At 31.8% G+C, this 20760-nt stretch overlaps 2 protein-coding genes across 3 annotated transcripts in view; one reads left to right on the top strand and one right to left on the bottom strand.

Annotated features, from left to right (window-relative positions):
- The window catches only part of LOC149086405 (PHD finger protein 21A-like), a 61275-nt gene extending 48050 nt beyond the window's left edge, over nt 1–13225 (top strand). Inside the window, exon 11 of one of the 2 annotated variants that reach the window (XM_089255354.1) lies at nt 1369–13225. In XM_089255354.1, coding sequence (XP_089111480.1) covers nt 1369–1467 — 99 coding nt within the window. In that variant the 3' untranslated portion in view covers nt 1468–13225. Of the gene's footprint in view, nt 1–1362 lie in introns of both variants that reach the window. The other variant, XM_089255349.1, reaches the window with a different exon arrangement.
- A 93-nt stretch (nt 13226–13318) lies between these two features.
- Nucleotides 13319–20760, bottom strand: LOC149086404 (dynein axonemal intermediate chain 7-like). The gene is made up of 6 exons (XM_089231808.1): nt 20676–20760; nt 18344–18532; nt 17447–17518; nt 16951–17085; nt 16313–16414; nt 13319–13473 (listed from the first exon to the last, which is right to left on the bottom strand). The coding sequence occupies exons 1-6, from the start codon at nt 20733–20735 to the stop codon at nt 13348–13350; spliced, it is 684 nt and encodes a 227-aa protein (XP_089087934.1). The 5' UTR covers nt 20736–20760; the 3' UTR covers nt 13319–13347.

Here is a 20760-nt window from a genome sequence, read left to right as displayed (position 1 = left end):
AGCACAAAATCAGGCACAGGCATTGAACAATTGTGAGTGCTTCAGTGAGCACCACATTGCTCAAAAGCAAGAAGTTGAAGATACCTGATCTGGAGCTGTTGTTCTTGGAATCAGCCGTAAATTGCCTCAATGGCAATAGACTCGCGTTGTGAGCCCTTCGCGGATAAGATTAACTCTTTGCGGTCCAGAGCTATTTTTTGATACTTATTGGAACTTCATAATTTGTACTTTTTAGCGGACCCCTGCAGTCATGATTGCAAGAAGCCCCACCCCCGTTTGTGTATATACTCTTTAGTAAACATACCTACACATTTTTCATGTCTTACAATAATTAGTATATAGTTCTTTTGTACAGATTGTACAGAATAATGAAAATGCATTGCACAGTAAATGCAATTAAAGTAAAGTAAGAAGTTCTAGCTTTAAAGTAGAAATTTTTTTACTTGTTTAACAGTCGATACATATATCATTACGATACATATACATTATATCATTAAGTAATAACATTTAATATTTGATTGTGTTTGTATTTACCTATTTTTGAACCTTATGTTTACTTTAAAAATGTATTAATATTTAAAATTTAATTAAAGAAAAACAAATTAATAGTACTTGTAATCATTAATATAAAAAAAATATGTGCATGTTTTGTGATTTTCAGAAAATTATTGTACTTATACTGCTCTGTAGCTCGATAACTATAGCCCGTAGGGAAAAGTCATAAATACAATTTTTTTTCTACAATGTGTGCCTCTGGAGCAGAGATATTGAACAAAAACCGAAAAGTCCGAGAATTGTGATTTTTTTTTCAATAGAACTCTACTTGCTTTCGTTTCTGCAAACTTGGTTTTTTTATTAGTGGTGTTAATCCCTACAACATACCCAAAAATCAAAAATACTTTACCTTTTGCATGGAAACCCATTTTTTTGGTACATATTGACTGGTTCTTATTCTGTTATGGATCTTATAAAAAATTGAAGTTCATTTTATGTTTTTTGAACCTTTTTTGAATTATGTTTCTTGAATTTAAATTGAAATATATCATTTGAAGTTTTAATTAAAAATTAACAATCAAGACTTTTAGGGTTATATGCTTGTGTCTTAATTTTACAGGATGTTATGAAACGGAAATATAAGTAATTTTCTCTGTAACTATATATATTTAATTTACTCTGTGAATGTTTCTAAATTTTAAATTGTTTTTGGATAGGTTTTTGAAAATATTTAAAAAAAAAACATTATTTCATAATCAAGCCAGTTTTCTATTCATAGAGATTTTTTTTGCTTCATGTTTTTCATTAATATCATGTAAAACATGTTCTAATCTTTTTACATTTTCTTTCATTTACATTTGCTTAAAGAAACAGAATGAAAGACAATCAGAGCTTCACATGACTCTTCAAAGAATAGAAGAATCAATCGAGCTCTTTCAGAGCGTCTTCTCACATGTCCAAAAGTGTTCTTGACTCGTCCAATGTGGAAGATTCCTTTCATGCCAAATCATTTTTTCAAATGGACATTTATTCATAATCTTAACATTGGTGCATTTCCTGTACCTTGTGCCAGTGAGAGAATAAGAAAATATATATATATCAATTAAGATTTATTGGATTTCTTCCCCCATCAAAGAGTGCAACATTTTATGTATATAAAATTTCTGTATTATAATAATATGTATACCTGTGAATTTGCTCATGCTGAAATTTATCATTTATTTACTTATTTATTTGAGGAGAAGAATTTTATTTATTTGTGGAATTTTGTGGAGTTTGATGGTAAAAATCTGCTAGTGCTAGTATACGAAATAGATTTATATTTTCACTACTTGTACATAGATACAAATAAATTTATATATATGTATGTGTGTGCATTGTATACTAAATGCTTGGGTTGAAGGAAATATTCTGGCAACATTTGTTATCACACCAAAGAATACTGAAATTAGGATTTTGTAGATAAATTTGAAAATGTATTCTAATCTGTAGCCTCAGTGATGTTAGAAATTAAAACTTCACGAAGGTATTGTGTATGTGTATGTGTACATATATACATTACAAGTCTTTCATCTCTCTGATATATGGAGATTTTTTTTTTTAATTGTTATAGCTCTGCATTATAAAATCTGATTTATCTTTATGTGCGTGTATAACATTGGATTTTTGCCAGTTTGCAGTTATTTATTCAATGTGCAAAATTCAAGGAAACAGCGACAAATATGTATGTGATGTTATTTCATAGCTCAATCACAACGAACCCTAAAGTGATAGTTTTATTACATTTCACATAATAACTAATGTATATGTATATGTATATTTGTAGTTAACATGATAAATCTGTGAAATTCAGGTTAAGAAGAAAAGAACAGCCATTAAGCTATTTGATATCCGGTTTCCTAACAGGACTTTATGTGAACATAGGTGAAAGTAAATTAATTGAAGTATCCATTTATAGGTTATTGTTTTGTTTTTCTAAAAGTTTTTGAGGATATTTAACTTTTTTTTTCTTGCAAATTTCTGTGTTGCCAGCACCTGTTAAAAAAAATAAGCAACTGTGAACAACTAATTTGAAAGTTTATTAGTTTTTTCCTCTTTATAATCAGGATTTCCGAGATTGAGAAATGCCTACTTAACACATGCTGTAGTAAACACATTTACCTATAAATTAATTTTCTTGTATATTTTTAAAAGCAAAGTGCAAAACTTTATGGTCCTGAGATCTGATGCTAAAGCTTTTGTAAGGAAAAAATGTAATCAAATTTTAAACTTTTAAAGGTTTCTCTGCACTAAAAAGCGACAGTACAGATTATACACACAAGCTATACTTTTTTTCTGTCAAGTTTTTGATTATGAATGCTTTACGTTTGGAGTTAATGATCCATTGGAGTGTAGGAGGGAAATTTTGCTCAATATTTTGTTATTCCCGGTGATTGACATGTTTGTATAATGAGTTTTGTTTAGTGAGATAATTAGTTTCTTTTAATCACTTTATCCTTCAGTAAATATAACTTAAGGTGAATAAATGCTTCCCTCTGCCCCCTCCCCCCAAAAATATTCCTTAATTTTAGTAGTGTGCACAGTATTGAATTTCATAAATTAGATTATCATACAAGAATTAGTATCATGTGGTTTTTGCCAATCATTTGAATAGATAGAGACAACCTGCAGTCTGAGTAATTTTTACATGTATCCAAAAAGGGGTTTAAATGAAATAAGTATACTGTATGCTCTAGAGACATTCCAAATGTCACTTGAGAAGGTACTGAGGGCTAAAATAGATCAGCTATTCCGTAAGAGGATGGCTTTATCAAAATATGGTGAACTGTAAGAAAATACAACAAATATTCTTTTATTATTTTCTGAAATAGCAAAGCTGTATTAGTGAAAGAACTTTGGTTAGTAATCACAATAAGTAATAATAAGTTATTAATAAAGTAATCTTTGGTTAATAAATTTGTTGTGGCAAGAGTCTCATAGAACTACTCTGATGTATTTATAAGGGATTATTAATGAGGAAAAAATAATTACTGCAAATAATAATGAAAGGTTTATGGAATGAAGGAAATGTAAAATTCCATTTTAATAAATGTTCATACACTAATGGTTAAAATACATGTAAATATGTGTGTAAAAAATATTAATGATCCTCTGAAGTAAATTATAATTCTCTTTTTTTTTTATTCAATTTTATGATTTGAATGCAAATAAACTGAAATCATTCTGGAATTTAAAAAAATAAAATTGAGGTTTACGTATTTTCTTTGAGACAAAGCAACACTCTAAACATGACAACAGATGTGTATTTGGGTGATCTTGATTACAGGCATTAAAATATTTATGAATCTTTTTTGAACTGATTTTTACTATCTTCAATTTCATAAAATCAGTATTGCTTTTGAATTTTTACTCTTGGTAAGGAGTAAAAATAATATAGGTGTAAAGGGGAGCAATATAAGAAAAACTAAAAACCTTTTCAAACTAAGTAATGATGCAAAGAAAACAGTAACTGTCAGCTGGCCCTAAAATGAAACATATGCATGTGTAGAGTTCTTCATTTGTCCTTTGGTATTAACAATTAGCTATTATTTCTTTTGACAACTTATTGATATTTCTGACATCATGTTGAGAGTGTAACATACATAAAATCACACATTTTACCATTTTATTTGTTTCTATTTCTGCACATGAAAATTACAATTTATTATAATTTGGTTGTACGAAATGTTGCTGTTTTCATGGGAAGTGTATTCTCACCCTTATAATTTTGTTTTTAAACCCTCTTATAGTTTATTTTCTCAAAGACTTGATAATTCATTGAATATGCATTCAGGGTGTTTACAAATGATTGAAGCAATTTCAAGATGTTATTTCTGTCATATTATTTTGCATGTGATCACAAATTTTTTCCAATCAAATAGAAAATATTAACTTTTTTTTAAATACTATTAGAGGTTGAATGGAGGAAATAAAGAGACTTTAACTGCAATTAATGATCATCATTCATGATCATCACCATGAGATGTGGACAGAGCTCTACCATGTTGTTGGATGAAATCCACACTGTCAGTCTTCAAGGTTTGGCATGAATTAATTTTCCAACAGACACATTTCAAAACATTCCCAGATACATTTCTCTTTCAGCTTGCAAAGAATAGAAAATTATTTTTTGACTTTTGAACCATCCACTATAAGACAACTACTGTCTTCTTATGGCTACAAGCAAAAAACCAAGTAAAACTTTGAGGCATACTTGTCTTGTAGCATTAAACTTTTTCACAGTTTCTCTAATATTGCAGCTAGTTGTCCATTCATCTCTCAACAGAGAGCAGGCAGACCAACACAATACTTACATAATGTGAATAATTCAGACATTTGTCATTTTCACTTCAAAATACAGAAGACAGGTGGTAGAATCAGTATAACATAAAAACCACATATAAAGCTGACATTATAAATATGTCAAGGCACACATACACTCAGAACACGCACACACACTTTCGAGCATGTACTAATTCATTTGAAATTTTTCAGAGGAATGTTTATGAGGTGCATCTTTTTGGTCAAATTGTAGTAACCGTAAAAAAATGACAGAAAAACCCTCCAGTCATTTGTGGACATCTTTTAGTTAATAGCTTTGTAAATCAAGATTTAAGATGGTTCTTCAAGATCAATGAAAATTTTTTTAAGTAACTATGTGAAAATAATTGTTTTTTAACAGCATAAATAGTACAGTTAACGCTCGTTATAACGATCCCATATTATATTGATCAATCCATTACAATGACCAGTAGGATAAGTTCCAAATCCACTATCATTTATGTTTTCCTTTGGTACAATGATCCTCCAAATATACGGTCTGTTTTCAACTTGAAGAAGGAGAGTCATTATATCGAGCATGTGTGGGCTGTATGAAGTGTTCTAGGTTCTGAAAATGTGAATTCAGCATGTGCCATAGTTCCTTCCAGAACAAAAATTCTCAAGAAGTGACCATTGTTTAATCATTTGATTGATGAATTCATGAGTTTGTGAGCACACATGAGTTTTCTGCTATCAAAACACTTAATTGAAATGAAAATCTGACTAATCTATTCTCACGATTCCAAATGTGCCTTCAGCTAACTCCATCAATGAATAAAATTATAGTAGGACATGTTTTTCATCTCCATTGGTCATGTTTCTTAATATAAACAGTTGAAACCCATGTAAGGAATAGGTTTATTACAAATGGTATTTTTTGGCTTAGCATTTTGTATTTATCAATTATATTATTGCTGTAGCCATTTCTTTCACATTGAAGTACTAGCTGAAAATGTAATAATTATTAGAAATGAACTAAGAATCTAGGTAGGAAACTGGTTGTTATTTTCAGTTTTTACTTTTTTGTAGTTGCTGGTATGCATATATCGTATATAGGCTGAATTTCATTTATGTCATGATAGATTTTATTTTTTTGGCATGACTGGGACCAATTTAATTTTTTGATTTGGGGTTTTTCCTCCCTAATAAAATCATGGTGCTTAAGAGAAATGACAATGATTATTTTTCAAATTTTATTACTAGTACTGATAAATAGCTTTACTGACTTTAGGATCTTTGTAAAGTTGAGTATTCACTTGATGTTTTACCAACTTCTCATCAGATGTTTTTACTTTTTGAATATTTGGCAAAAAAGCCCTCATAACAAATCTTTTTGCCGAAGTTCCAAGAAACAAAAAAATATCTTTTGTTAATGTTAATCACTGGAGTTGACAAAGTTAATGCTTAAATTTACCTTTAGCACAAAAAACCATTGATCGGATGACAGATACAAAACCTTTTGACTATATTTTATAATAGCAGTTATATGTGTTTCAACTTTTTATCTCTCCCTTCTATAAAGTATACTGCAGCTGTCGATTTCTGAACTTGATAAATGTTTATTAAGCTGTTCCTTGCTTAATCTTCGAAATAGTAAAAAATGCTCTTGGTAAAAATAAATTAACAGTCATTGCTTTATAATGCATAAATTTAGGTGATAAAATACTAGATAAAATACTAGATAAAATATAAGATAAGATACTAGATAAAATATAAGATAAGATACTAGATATAAGATAAGATACTAGATATAAGATAAGATACTAGATAAAATATAAAGATAAAATACTAGATAAAATATAAAGATAAAATACTAGATAAAATATAAAGACAAAATACTAGATAAAATATAAAGTAATTTAGGTGATAAAATACTTCCCCCCCCCCACTTCAGAAGTTATACAAAAAGTTGAAATTTCAAACAAGCATGAGAGTAAAGTAGTTGTGACATGTAGGGAAGATGTGTGTTCTTAATGCTGCATTCCCCCTCATTAGCCAGCATGCCAGGAAATCCGAGTCACAGAGCCTAGAAAATTCTTGAATATCTTTATTCTGAAAATCTATTGAATGGGCTAAATGCATATTGTGATCCTTATTGAACCTCAATTTTCCTGGCCTGCTGGGAATGAACCAGACCCCCAGCATTTCAAAAGCTGGTGACAGAGTTTTATAGCATGCCATCTGATAAGGGGGAATACAGTACATATCTATTTTACAGTTCAGATCCAAAGTCTAGCATCTTCACATAGTGGTCTGAGGAATTTGTGAAGTGGCTGTCCACTTCATGAAGACAATAGACTTCAGACTTAGAACATATATTTATTTATTTATCCTAAATCTTCATGCTGTTGCTTACGTAATGACAACAATTTTTTGAATTCAATAGCACAACATTACATTTCTGTTGAGCGCATGTGTATTGTCAATTACAATGCTTTTCCCTGATAATTTGATACTGTATTTTATTTTACTTCAACTACAGATGAATTTTGGTATCTAGAAATGCTTAGAGATTGGTATTACTTTTTGAATCATTGAAAATTCAAATTTTAGAACTTTGAAATTAGTAAGGGAGTGAAAGAAGTTACATACTACAAATTATATATTTATACAATACAATGAATTGCTGTACTATACCATAGTAATACTAAAGTAACATACTATCAAATAAACAGATTTTTTTATACCGGTGTAGAAAAATAGACAGGGTGTTCTGTTAAAATGGGCCGACAAACTCAGAGGGTTGTTAGTGGACATCAAGAGGAACAAAAGTTGCAATGGAAACACGGTGTCACAAACCATGTTGAGAGGGTGAAAATCTCGAAAAATGCATGTAGGTTTTGACATCACGCTGGAATGACAAAAATACAATAATAACTACAAAAAGATTTATTTGATTAATTATTACAAGAGTTGTTGGAAGTGGCAGCTGCTGACGTCATTGCACAGTCTACAACACCGTAAAAATTATTTCCGAATACGCTCAAAGATACCAGGTATGCTTTTCATGTCTGCCACAGCTGCAACAATCTGCACTATGAGATCCTCTGGTGGGTCCACAGGCATCGCATAAACAAGGGATTTAAGAGTGTCCCCATATGAAAAAGTCACACAGATTGAGATCCGGCGAAGGGAGAGGCCAAGCAACGGGTCCAGCACGTCCAACAACGAGCATGCAGGCTCTAACAAACTCAGAGCTTGCATGCGTTTTTTGCAATTTTCTCCCTCTCTATGTGGTTTGCAACACCATGTTCCATTGCAATTTTTGTTCCTCTTGATGCCTATTAACAACCCTTTGAGTTTGTCAGTCCATTAACAGAACACCCTGTATGTCTAAAGGATGCTGATCAAGAGAGGTTGTACTATTATACAAAACTCACAATTACCCATTATTTCAGTGGTTTTTCTTTCGTCGCATTGTACTTGCTCTAAGAAATATGATAATTATAAATGTGTAACCATTTCTTAGTATTCTCGAATGTTGTATGTTAATAATGCATAAAAATATATCGCAAAGAAAAGGCAAAATCATAATGAAAAATTTGAGGTTAATATTCTGTGGTTGGGAAAACAGATCTGGTATTCCTGAATTATTTTGTATAAAAAAATTTCAGTTCTTTTTCTCATTCTGTTCCATGTAGTAATGTAAAGAAAAGAAAACTTTCAAAGCATTTTTTGTTGTAATCAAGTTACGAAACATGATTGACATTGATGTTAAAGTTCAACAAATATCTTTTGGTAGATGAATCAAAAAGTATAGAACTTTTTTACTTTTGTGCTATACATATGACATTATTTTATAGAATTCTATCCATTGTGCCCTTGAATTCATTGCCCCAACGTGAGGGAATGGTGGTATGCATGGAACCCACTAATATTCAGCTTAGAATATGTGGTTGCAAACATTGCCCAGCTCCAGTAGGAGGGTGTGAAAGCCATAGATTACCAAAGATCACTTTAACCTGAGATAGTTTACAAATGAAGAGCTACAACCATGCAACTTAGATAATGGTATAATGATGTAATACTATGCTCTATCAAATGGCAATGAGTGGTGAGTTAGCAGTTAAAAATCTTACATGAAGTGAAATTTATATGTATGCATAATTTTGTACTCATTAAATGATGCATTTTGTAATTGGAAGGTAAGCTTTATCTCCCTTTATTTCCAATTTTCAATGGTTAACTTCTGAAATTCACCTCTAGAGCACTGCTTCTTTGCTGCATGTGATATGGCATACTTATTTTACCATACTGTTAGTTAAATTGCATAGATATGTAGCTCTCTCTATTCCTAGGCAGTTTCAGGTTTAAGTGATTTTTCGTGCTGCCTCATCTGCCACATATTTTATGACAGTAATTAATATTGGTAGATTCCTGTGTGCTCTATCATTTCCATAATTGAACCATAAAAATTTTGGCATCCACCTTATACAAGAATCCAGCAACCATTTTAGAAAATAATGCAAAATTTTGTCTTTTTTTTTCATAAGATTGTTGTGTAGTTGTTTATTTTCATTAAAAAACTACACAACAATCTTTAACTAACAAAATTTTAATATTTGTGAGATGACAATGACAGCTAACATACTTGTATAAAGATTTAAAATTTCCCTTTTTTAAAAAATAGTTCAATTAAGATTCCATCAAAATATTCAAATGACAACTTTTTTTCCCAATAATAATGTGGCTAGATAGCCTATTTTTTTATACAGGATATTCTCGATTAATTGATTAATTTTTTTTAAGAGGATTGAGTTTTTATTGTCTCTATCAAAATAAAAATAAAAAGAGTATTTTTCAGAGCAACGATGAGGAGTGAATGAGGTTTTTCCTCTATATAGACATTTAAACAATGTAGAAACATCCTCTCCACTTGTCAATACAAGATTCATCGAAAGACTGGTTATTTGTGGAGATGAAGATTACAAGGAAGAAAATTCATCACTGCCCCCACGGGGACTCGAACCTCAGTCTCTCGCTTGCCGGGTGCAAATGTCATAAAAAAAATCATTTTTCAACTGTCAGGAAATGCTTTATGTTAGTGTTTCCCAAGTGATATGCTGTAACACTGCTATGAGATTGGTCAGGGATGTCATGTCAAGATATTTCATGGATGATAAATAGAAATATATAGAGGGATATGATTTCTCATCCAGGGTTTTACCACACTATTTGGGTGCCACAAAGTATTTATAGTTTCAGTTTCATCAGCAAGGGTGCCATAAATAGTTTTTAATTGCTATAAATTATCATTTATTTCTATAAAAATATTGACTCCAAACTTTTACATTCAAATTTATAGTATCTTGTTAATAATGCGACAAAATCAACTGTACCAATACCTCCTTTGTTTTGGATTTTTTAATACAATGGGCAATTAAGAAAACTTATATAGTTTTTTTTTCACTCTATGAGTATTCATGAATCAGTGGACTTTCTGCGTAACCACTTCCACAGTGATGTGCCTTGTTCTTCACTAAGATATGGTCACCTTTATGATTGGCATGTTTTTTGCGGGTTTTTATTTTTCCTTGTCCACTTATTAAGCAGCTGTGTCATTATTTATGTGTCATAACATTGTATTATTACTATTGAAAATACCAAGTTCAGACACAAATCTCTTTGACTTCATATACTTGCTTTATGTTCAACAAAATACGTAGTATTTGAAACTCCGTGAATATCTGCTTCATATGAACAGGAATCTGATTCGTTGTTTAGGAATTGTTACAAAATTCAGGTTCTTGCTGAATCTATTAAGAATAATTTATTTTGCAGATATCTCTCTAGAGCAGTAGTTCCTGATCTTCCAAGCTTCAAATACTCCTTGGAAATGCATTGTAGTTCATACCCTCTCAAAAGGTGTAAGAGGTTTGTTGTACTCTACAAATGCTTGGAAGACCTCTTGAAATGTCTGAGACTTTCATGTTTCTAGAAATGCACAGGAGGCATTTGTACGTGTAGATGTGCATGGAAATGTGTACAAGGCCCTATTTCTGAGTGAGCAAGTAGAGCATTCGCCCGGGGCTTCATGATCTTGAAACCCCCCAAAACCCAAAAAACATACATTCACGCCACTAAAAAAAGCCATCTTTGACTCTAGTTGTAAGGCTTCTCCCTCTAACTCTTGCTTTTCTCAGGGTCCCCTCATGTCAAAGCAGGCCCTAGATGTGTATTTCTTTGTATACTATGCTATGACAAGTGGTTTGTACTTTTGTATTACTTTACTTGGTTTTTCCCTTCATTGCTTAATATTTTTTGCAGGCCTCTAAATAACTACTTCACCACGCACCAACTCCGGCCATATCGCTTTGCACAATTTACTGCCTTAACGAGTTGGGTTGGAAATGAAGGTGCCATCTATCAGTGGTTGCCTCTAGCTCGTTAGGAAAAATATCTATATTCTTCCCCGGGATTGAACCTGAGACCTAACAGCAACCTTCAATTACTCTTCAAAATCATTTTTTCAGATGATATTGGTCAAGATAGTAGTGAATTTCCCAAAAGCAATAGACTGGAGTTAAAGTCAGTTCAAAAGACAAAGGGGTACTTGTACCACAGGCTGGGAACCACTAATCTAGAGTTAGAAAGATGTTCATCCATTTGGGGAGTCTTTTTTTTTTTTCAACATGTTATTAGAAAACAATATTGAAACGCAACCGATATATATTTGTCACTAGTCAAGTTTTTCCCCCATCTCATATATTCACTTTCCTGTATATAATAAACCTAGTCATTGCTGATATCATTTGATGTGTATCTCATGCTGATTTTCTTCTACATTGTTGTTTATGATACCTTACAATTAAAAAAAATTATGAACAATTTTTTTTTTAAATAAATTTTTACAAAAATATATTATTTCGGAATTAATAATATATTTCATTCTTTGATGTATAAAAACACAAATATTTAATATAAATATTGAATTCTTAAAGTTATTCGTTCTGATGCTTATTCTATAATTAGTTGTTATTTGATTCCCCTTGTGTGCAATATCTACCTCATTTCTCACCTAATTTCATTAATTCATGTCAGTTATCATTTTGAATAACTTGATATTCATTCCACTTTGTTTGATTTAAGGAATTTAAATGCATATTATGTGTAAGCCTATCCTCATGAATTTAAATTTCTATATAATGAACAAAATCTTCTTGCTTTTTTTTCAATTTCTGTGTTAATATGCAGCTGATATTTTGTAAACGGGAGAGAATACATTACAAAGCCAATCAGTGTGCATTGAAAAGGAGAAAGTGATGAAATTATATTTTTTAATACTGTTATAATGGACTTTTTTTTCCGCACTTTAATAATTATCTAATATCATATTGTATAGTAGGCATAGGCAAATGTTTGCTGGTTCTTAAGCCAAATTATTATCCTCTCAACAACGCGAAAGCTTAACAACAGTTTTTGAAATGCACCTTGTGAGTTAATTTTTAATTTTGTCTTGTTCCCACAATGGCCTTGGACCCTAGCTCCCACAGAATTAATTCAGAAATCAAAATCGCCTACGTAAAAATCAAGACAAACACCCACAAGCTCCAAACACTTTAGATACCCCCTGCGTTTCTGCCCAGACCTGTCGAGTGGATAATAAATACCTGGCTTGGTAAATTTCCAATATACTGTGTACCACTTCTTGGCGACTATATTTTTATTACCAAACCTGATCTGATTTGACACTATTTGCTATGATTACTGCAGAACAATAGGGACATCTAATAATGTTTGAAAATGTGCCAGAGGGGAAGATGTTGGCAATAATATCACTTTTAGTATAGTCAAAAAAAAAACTTGGCAATGAAATGGTAAACTGTATATTGGAAATTAGCTGCATGGCTTTTATTATGACATAATACCATCGGGGAAGGGGGGGGGGTAAGAAAGAGTCACTACTGCTGTACAGATTGATATTTAGAAAAATATCCAAATCTAATGCAGTTCAAATATCTTTTTTCAGAATTGACCTGTTATTGTCCATGCCTACTGTACATTAAAAAACCTTCAAAGTTTATTGTATAAATTGCAATGTACACTACTTGATGTAAATATATATATTTTGTGAAAATATCGAAGAAAAAAAAAGAGGTTTTTAGACGTGAATTTGAGCATGAAAGTTGCACTCCAAGTAATACTTTTCTCAATGTTTTATGGCACTTGTTAAGTCACTTCTTGATTATGTAAACCACTCGTCACTAACTATGTGAACTTTCTGAGAAATTTCATTAATAGAAACTCCCGTGCGTGTATATATTCCACATATTTGTGCTCATTCAACTACTGCCTTATCAACATATCATAACTCAATTTCAAATTTTGCAATTTTTGTAATGTTTTAAAATAAATTACCTCTTGATACGAATGTTTTGTGTTTGTTCTCTGTCAACTAGAAAATGGGAAAAATGAATGATAAACAAAATGAGACACCATAGCAGGAAAAAGAATACACCAGGTAATTATTTAACTTTTTATTGTTGGGGGCCATTAAGAACAACTAAAAAGTTTCAGCACTTGAAGCAGTGAGAAAACATTCATTACAAGATCGGCATTAGCTTCTTTTCTTTCTTCACCTGTATCGTCTACCAGTAAGTGATACAAGTCACTGCAAAACTAAAAATATAATGAAAACATCAATATATTTTTTGTGAAACCAATTATATGCCCAATATATTTTGATGCCCTTGAATGTAGATCAACATAAACATTCATAACATCAATACCAATTTCACATCGATAATTTATGGGGTTTATGTTACATCTGATTGAAACAAATAGAGGAAAGAATTTGAACACCAAAAGGTAATTATTTTGTACTGCAGAATCCCATTATTTCTAGGCTTCTGGCAGGCTGGGCTACACTTACCAGATGCAGGACCTAGTGTAGTATGCGAATATCATATTGAGGGTCTGCTTGCTCTCTGTGGAGAGACTTTTTCAAATGAGAAACTGGCTCACATTTGCCTCAAAGTTAGAAAACTGCTGAAAACCAACTTTTGCCTGCCACCACTATGCCATTAGTGAGGTCTCAAACCTGAATCCTCACAATGAGAATCCAGCATGATGCCTAGGGGTACAAATATACCATAGAATGTTTCCTAATTCCTTGTATTATTTAGATTCTCATGAGCATTTCAATTGAAGTGTGGCCTGATTGTTTTTAATCACAAGTATTATTCCCAGAGGAATGTTTACGAGTCATGTAGGATTCAGTAATAGTAGAGTAATCGCAAGTTAATTTCCCCAAATACAGGTCTTCCTAAGAGAGCGGGGACCTGGTACACTTCTAAGCACAGCTCTCACTTCTGACAAGCTAAGTCACCAGGATCGGAAAAAAATCATTTTTTTTAAACTGAAAATAACTGACTGCTTATTAATTAAAACAAATCTGGTTTTATATTTTCATATCAAAACTGTTTTTTTTCCTTCTAATTGCTCAAATTTAATTCAACATTGATGAATAAACTACAAACGAATTACAAGCAAAAAATATGAACACCGAAAATCTGTGTTTATGTAACATGAAAGAATGTTGAGTACCATATTAACTTCATAGATTAACCACTAAAGTGAATCAGTAGTGGCAACTCAGTATCACACATATGTGATGCAGGTATCGCAATTCACTCAATGTACAACCAAGGAGCCATTCAGCATCAATTAAATAAAAACTATTGACAAGATTGTTTCTTGCACAATTGGTGGATGTGTTTCGGACTTGCATGATGTTGCTTAATTGTTTACACATTTTTATTCTTTCACAGATTTTATGAGTTTTGGTAAAAAACGAGCAAACTAAAAATTTTAATATGAAACATAAAGTCAAAAGTCCAATGATATTTATGTTGTGGTACAACATCTATTGTTATTTTAAATCAGCAATTAGGGTATAGAATTCAATACAAAAAAGTTTTCCTCTGTTTTTTGATCAGGGGAACCCTAGTGCCACATTGTAATGCATTGAAAATACTTTAGTGTAATTTAGTTAAGTGCTTAGTTCAACTCCCTATATTTTTCTGCAATGTTTTCCGTTCAATATCATTGAAGTTATGTAAAGAAAAACCAAGATTTAAATTTCGTGATTTAAATCAATGATTTTTTTTTAAGAATCAAGTGATTTAAATCATCATTTTAATCGCTGTACCTTGTGAGTCACATCAGCAGAGCGTGTTCCAAAAAGCCACAAATTTCTTGTGGTTTTTTTTTTTACCTTAACATTTTCTTTTTCTTTTTTTTTTAATTTATTAATCATGATGAAATGTTAACGATAATGGGAAGAAGCAAATTCATCAAGAGATCACCATGGATCGATACCTATAAACACAAAGTATGACGTCATGAAGCACATGGAGTATGAAGCATGTACTTTTGAGTACTACCCAATGTGCTTGATGGAATGTATGATATTGAGTTTACTTACGTTCTAAAAAAGGGGGGCTTTCAACAAATGCTTATTAATTTTGATTCGATTATTTTTTATTTCATAAATAATCAAGGTTTGTTCAAAATGTATCTGATCATAATTTTTTGTTCATAAATCAATGAAGCCAGGGAGAGGTGGTTTAGTGCACATGCTTGAATTTTTACCTGCTTGCAGAAGCCGGCAGATTAGATGAATGAGAAGTGCGAGTGAGCACGTCGCATTTTAATTTTTGACAAAATAAGCAGAAAAAACTTGAACAATGCTTCTGCATTAAATTTTGGGTGAAGCTTAGTGACTCCTGAGGGGAAACAATCCACAAGATTCAACAGACCTTCAGAGATGAGGAAATGGGCACCACACATTAAAGGAGTGGTGCAACCGCTTCAGAGATAGCTGCACATCAATGGAGAGTGAAGAATGTTCTAGTAGGCCTTCAACATCCAGAAATGAGAACTTTATTGGTCAAGTGAGGACTCTGATGATGCAGGATCATCGAATCACAATCAGAGAACTTGGAGATGAGGCAATCATTGGCATTGGATCCATTCATTTCATCTTCACTGGTATGAAGATTTGGTCTTCAGGAGATGCAATGTCAAAGTCATGATGACTGTCTTCTTCAACTCCAGTGGCAGGGGTTCATGGACATGTGCAGCGCACAACACAACCATCACCAAGTACTACCAAAAAGTTTTGCATTGCAATTGGCAGCTCCATCAGGATTAATGCGGTAGTGTTCAAGTTTTTAATGCCATTTTGTCAAAAGCAAAAAGGTGACAGCGCTCAATTACACTTCTTTACTCATTGGCAGGCTGCCAGCTCCCGGCTTCTTTTGCATACAGGGAAAAATTCAAGTACGTGCACTAGGGTTGCCTATATATTTGCACGAAACCATGCCCCCTTAGCTTCATTGGTTCACTCAAGAAAAATTATGGTTGGGTACTTGTTGAACAGGACTCATAGTTGAACTTTGATATCTTTGAGTGCTTCTATGACTGTAATGTGAATTCAAACTCAAAATAAGTGAACCTTTTGATTGTCTTCTGGAGCATCACTAAATGAATCATCATTATCTGTAACTTTCAAGTAATAAGCTCTTTCAGGTGTCACGAGAATCAGGCGTTCAGCTCCCTAAAAGCAAATAACTTGTGTATATAATTACCTGGGAAGACAATGTTTGTATATATATACATACATGACATTTACCAAAAACGGACTCAATCTAACTTAAAACTAGCAATCCAAAGCTTTTATCCATGGCAATTTACCCTGATGCATTTTTTTATTCTGTTTGATGGAAGCTCATAAAATAAAATCTAAAGTCAGTGAAAAATAAAATCTAACATGGTCAGCAAAATACACACAAACTTTTTCACAAGAACGTTAAAATCTATTTCATTTCAAAGAATGAAAAGCTAATGGTGATTAATTCTAAGTAAGTTCATTTTTCTTTGTTGTACATACATATTTTAAAATGCTGCAAAGAACTGAGACAAATCATGGTCAGTGAATAACATTATTGGCAACTTCAATTAGGAAATTGTATAAATGAAGTTTGGTGTGATTATTTCTTTAATCTTAGTTCCCTTTGTGAATTATCAATGAAAAAATGGCAGAGTGCTTCGTGGGTAGGGGGGTATTCGAAAATATTAATTATAATAAATTACCTGTTCTGAAACATCTCTGCAACACAAGACTATTCCATCTGATCGCCAGTTGGGATTCCATTTACTCCGTGAGAAGGTGAAAGTGTTACAAATGATAGACATGCACATGTGTGTCCATGATTCAAAATCATCTAGCTGAAAATTGAATAAGCACATATTAATTTAACTCAATAGCACACTATAATCTTGATTGGGGATGGATTTCAATAATTGAATTAGTTACAATTTAAATGATATTGTAGGCTTGTCAAGAAGAGTTTTGATGCCAACTACCTTCTATATTAATGCTTGCATATACTGAGACTTTCTTTATGGTAACTGTATTGGGTAAATACGAAATATTTCACTTTTTTTTCCCACATCACCCGTACATCACATTTTCCCCTTGTATAATACCGTATCCAAGATAAATTTTTTTAACACCCTTCTAAACATTAATATCTGAAATTTTTCTTTTATGGGGAAAAAATATGAAAGTGTTAAACTATCGACTCACCTTGGGCTCCATCTTTATTTGCTCTGATCCATTCTTATCATATGTAATACAAATGCCCACAGATAGCAGTTTCTTAAACATGAAAAGAGGGGAGAAAAATTGAAGTAATAAGTAATTGAAAAATCAAGCGCATCATATAAATTGCATACATATGGGTTTAAGCAAATAATTAAACAATAAATGAAAAACTGTCTTTGAATAGAAAAAAAAATTCAGTGAAAAAGTAAAGTTACTTAAAAAAATATTTTGCACATATGAACGAGGCAAACATGAATTCTGTATCTACTCATGAACTTTGAATACAAGGGAAAACGCTATAATTACAGAATTTACTTAACTCGATTTAAAAAAAAAAAAAAAATTGACATGAAAATTCATTACCTAAAATTTGTATAAACAAATTTAGAAAAAATCGTAACAAAATTTTTTTGAGTTTGCGCACAAATTTTTTTTCAAATTTCAAATAATTACAAAAAAATAAAGCATCTTTCATATACAAGTACAAAACGACCAAGGAAACATTAGTCCCATACTGGTTGTTGCAATCAAAATGTTTGTGTATGTTAAGATTACTACAATAAGTTAGAATTCTTGACAAATAAATAGAAAAATTACAATTAATGAAACAAAAGGTCAAAATATGTATTATAAAGATAAGTTAAAAATAAATTACAGAAAACAAAATAAAATAAGAGAAAGGAAAGAGAAATGTAATTAAATTTAGTATAACAGTAGGTGGTAGCAAGATATATACAATTGGTGTGAATAATAAACATGTAACGGGGTTGAAGGTGCTGTGACGCTCGAGCGATATTGAGAACATGAATCAACAAATGCAGAATACATAAGAAATACAAAGAAACATATTTATGTCATCGAAAAGCAATATGTATTTACTTGCGTCAATTGATCAGGAGTCATGCTTATGCCATAAAGTTCTTGCAAAACATCCTTCTTTTCACCTTTCATACGAATTTGTTTAATGAAGCAACCCACATTATTAACACATATATTCAAAGTGAGCTTGGTCCCAACTAATAGAACTCTGACAGAATTTGGAGCATCGCCTTTTCTCAACTCCCATGACTGCAAAAAAAAAATTATAATATATGTAGAATATATACTATCAATAATACAAGGGGAAATTTTTTTTTTTTTTTAAAGCAATTTCTTTTTGATTTATAAACTACTATAAAAGAGTTATAAGAGGAAAATGAAATGCGCTCAATTCTTTAGTTAGCTTTTTTCCTATCAAATCACACAGCATTCAGCAAACAGATTTATTTTCTATTGAGGAGATTCGCTATCTGTTTTTTGATAAACAGCTTGTGATATTAGAATTTATTCATAAAAATGTGCATGTTGTTTTTTTTTTTTAATTTTATGTTTATCTTTGACAGGGGGTTCTTAACCTTTTTTTGTTAGATGAAGGCTACTGACCCATTTACTGAATAACATTCAGCACATAATGATGTGAAGGCAATGTCACTTATTTTCTGATCCCAACTGACTGCGTGAAACCTCTCCAAAGTACCCCCAGTAACCAATGACCCCTGGGTTAAGAACAGCTGATTTATATATATGAATAAAAAGATATGTTCCTCCAAATTTTATTAATATATTGAATATTGATTGTAATCTAATACAAAGGTTCTTAACCTTTTTCAGCTGCAACCCAAAATCAACAACAAGGTCAGCTTTGCAACCCACGGGACGGTCTATTCTTTGAAATTTAAGTGCATTGATAACAGACTATAAATGGATTCCTATGACTCATCTAGGAAGTGCTTGCAAATCAAGTTTGGGGTCATGACCCATAGGTCAAGAAACCCTTGGCTACAGATTTGTGCAACCTTTCTTGGAAATCCCAGCGACCCATAGGTTCAGAATCCCTATTATATGATGATATGTAATTCATATAAAATTATGCAATGTGTTTAACACAAAACTGTTAAAACGAATACTTGTAAAATTAGTTGCGGTAAAAATAGATGCAAAAACCGCTTGTTACGTTTCAGATTCAAACCACTCTCTTCCATCATAAATAGATGATGAGCGTAATAGCCAGCTGAGCCCCTTTCTGAAGATTTGTAACGTGGAGGTAGGGGATTTTTTTTTCTTTTGCAGATAGAAAGGTATATTTCCCACTATTTACACAGTTTAAGGGTTAATTACGGTGGAAACTGTCTCGCACAAAATCAAAAGATAGTCTCGTCAATGATTAGTGCTTTCATGTGTTCCTTTATAAAGCTTAAAATTATTTCCATCCCTCAATGTTCGTTTCATACAGGTTTTTCATTGTATTTCATTTCAGGTTCTTGAAGTACAGTGCACAATGCTTGATGTGATCACTTATCATATTGGGACTTAAGGTTTCTGATAACAATAACTGATCGATAATTATATCCAAAAGTGAATATGATAACCACACATCCTGTGTGATAACACAGTTTTTTGTTTTTTCCACGTAACTGGTTGCAAAATGTTCAGTTTTCCTTTTTTTTCATATTGTTCTAAAATAGTATATTTTTACTTTAAACTAAAATCCTGCAGTTTTTAATTAATATTCAGCCATTGAGGATTTTGAACGTAACTGACTAATGTATTTTAAAAATTATGATAATTTTTCTTTAATGTATGATACATTCCCTAAATCCCCTGAGGAAGTCTTTCAGCCAAGAAACCGTGAAACTGGCCAAGAACTGTAGAAAGATGTTTTTTTTTTAAATTACATTTGTATCTACTATAGACAGGTCATTGCAAAAGTAGCTTCATGCGTACATGGATTATAGTGGCGACTACTGTCCGAATAGGGCATTGTAAACCGAGTATGGAAATATTTATAAACGGGAGAGGGAGGGAGGGAGGGTACACACCTTCTGACCTATTACATAGTCTTGCAAGTTCATAATGGTAACTTATATTAGGGAAAGAAATAAGTCTGGTTCTACTTTAGCTTCCAAATGCACAAAAATATACTTTTTGACTGAAAAAAAAATTGATACCATAAACCACGTAATCTTGATAACTATAAATGAATGTTTTTTTTCCCCCACGTTGTGATATTGATACGTTCCATGCTTTGGGAAGTGACAACAATGCCCAAATGATAACACCACCCGTGATATAATAAATAAATAAGTGTCGTCTACTGTGCATATTTCGGACAATTCAACTACATTCTATCACATTCACTCTTTTCAATCAAATGCTGTATACATATTCTTACTTCGAAAGGATGATTAGCATATTTTCTCTGAAACAATCCGATCTTCCCAAATTTTTCCATTTTGAAAGATATCAGGTCATCCTCT

This window comes from Pholcus phalangioides, unplaced genomic scaffold (assembly GCF_987345545.1).
Source record: "Pholcus phalangioides strain wild (caught in Gottingen) unplaced genomic scaffold, Ppha-v1.0 ptg000004l_1, whole genome shotgun sequence".
Taxonomy (NCBI): Eukaryota; Metazoa; Arthropoda; class Arachnida; order Araneae; family Pholcidae; genus Pholcus; species Pholcus phalangioides.
The sequence above is the reverse complement of the archived record's forward strand: the minus strand, read 5'-3'. Positions and strand labels throughout refer to the sequence as shown.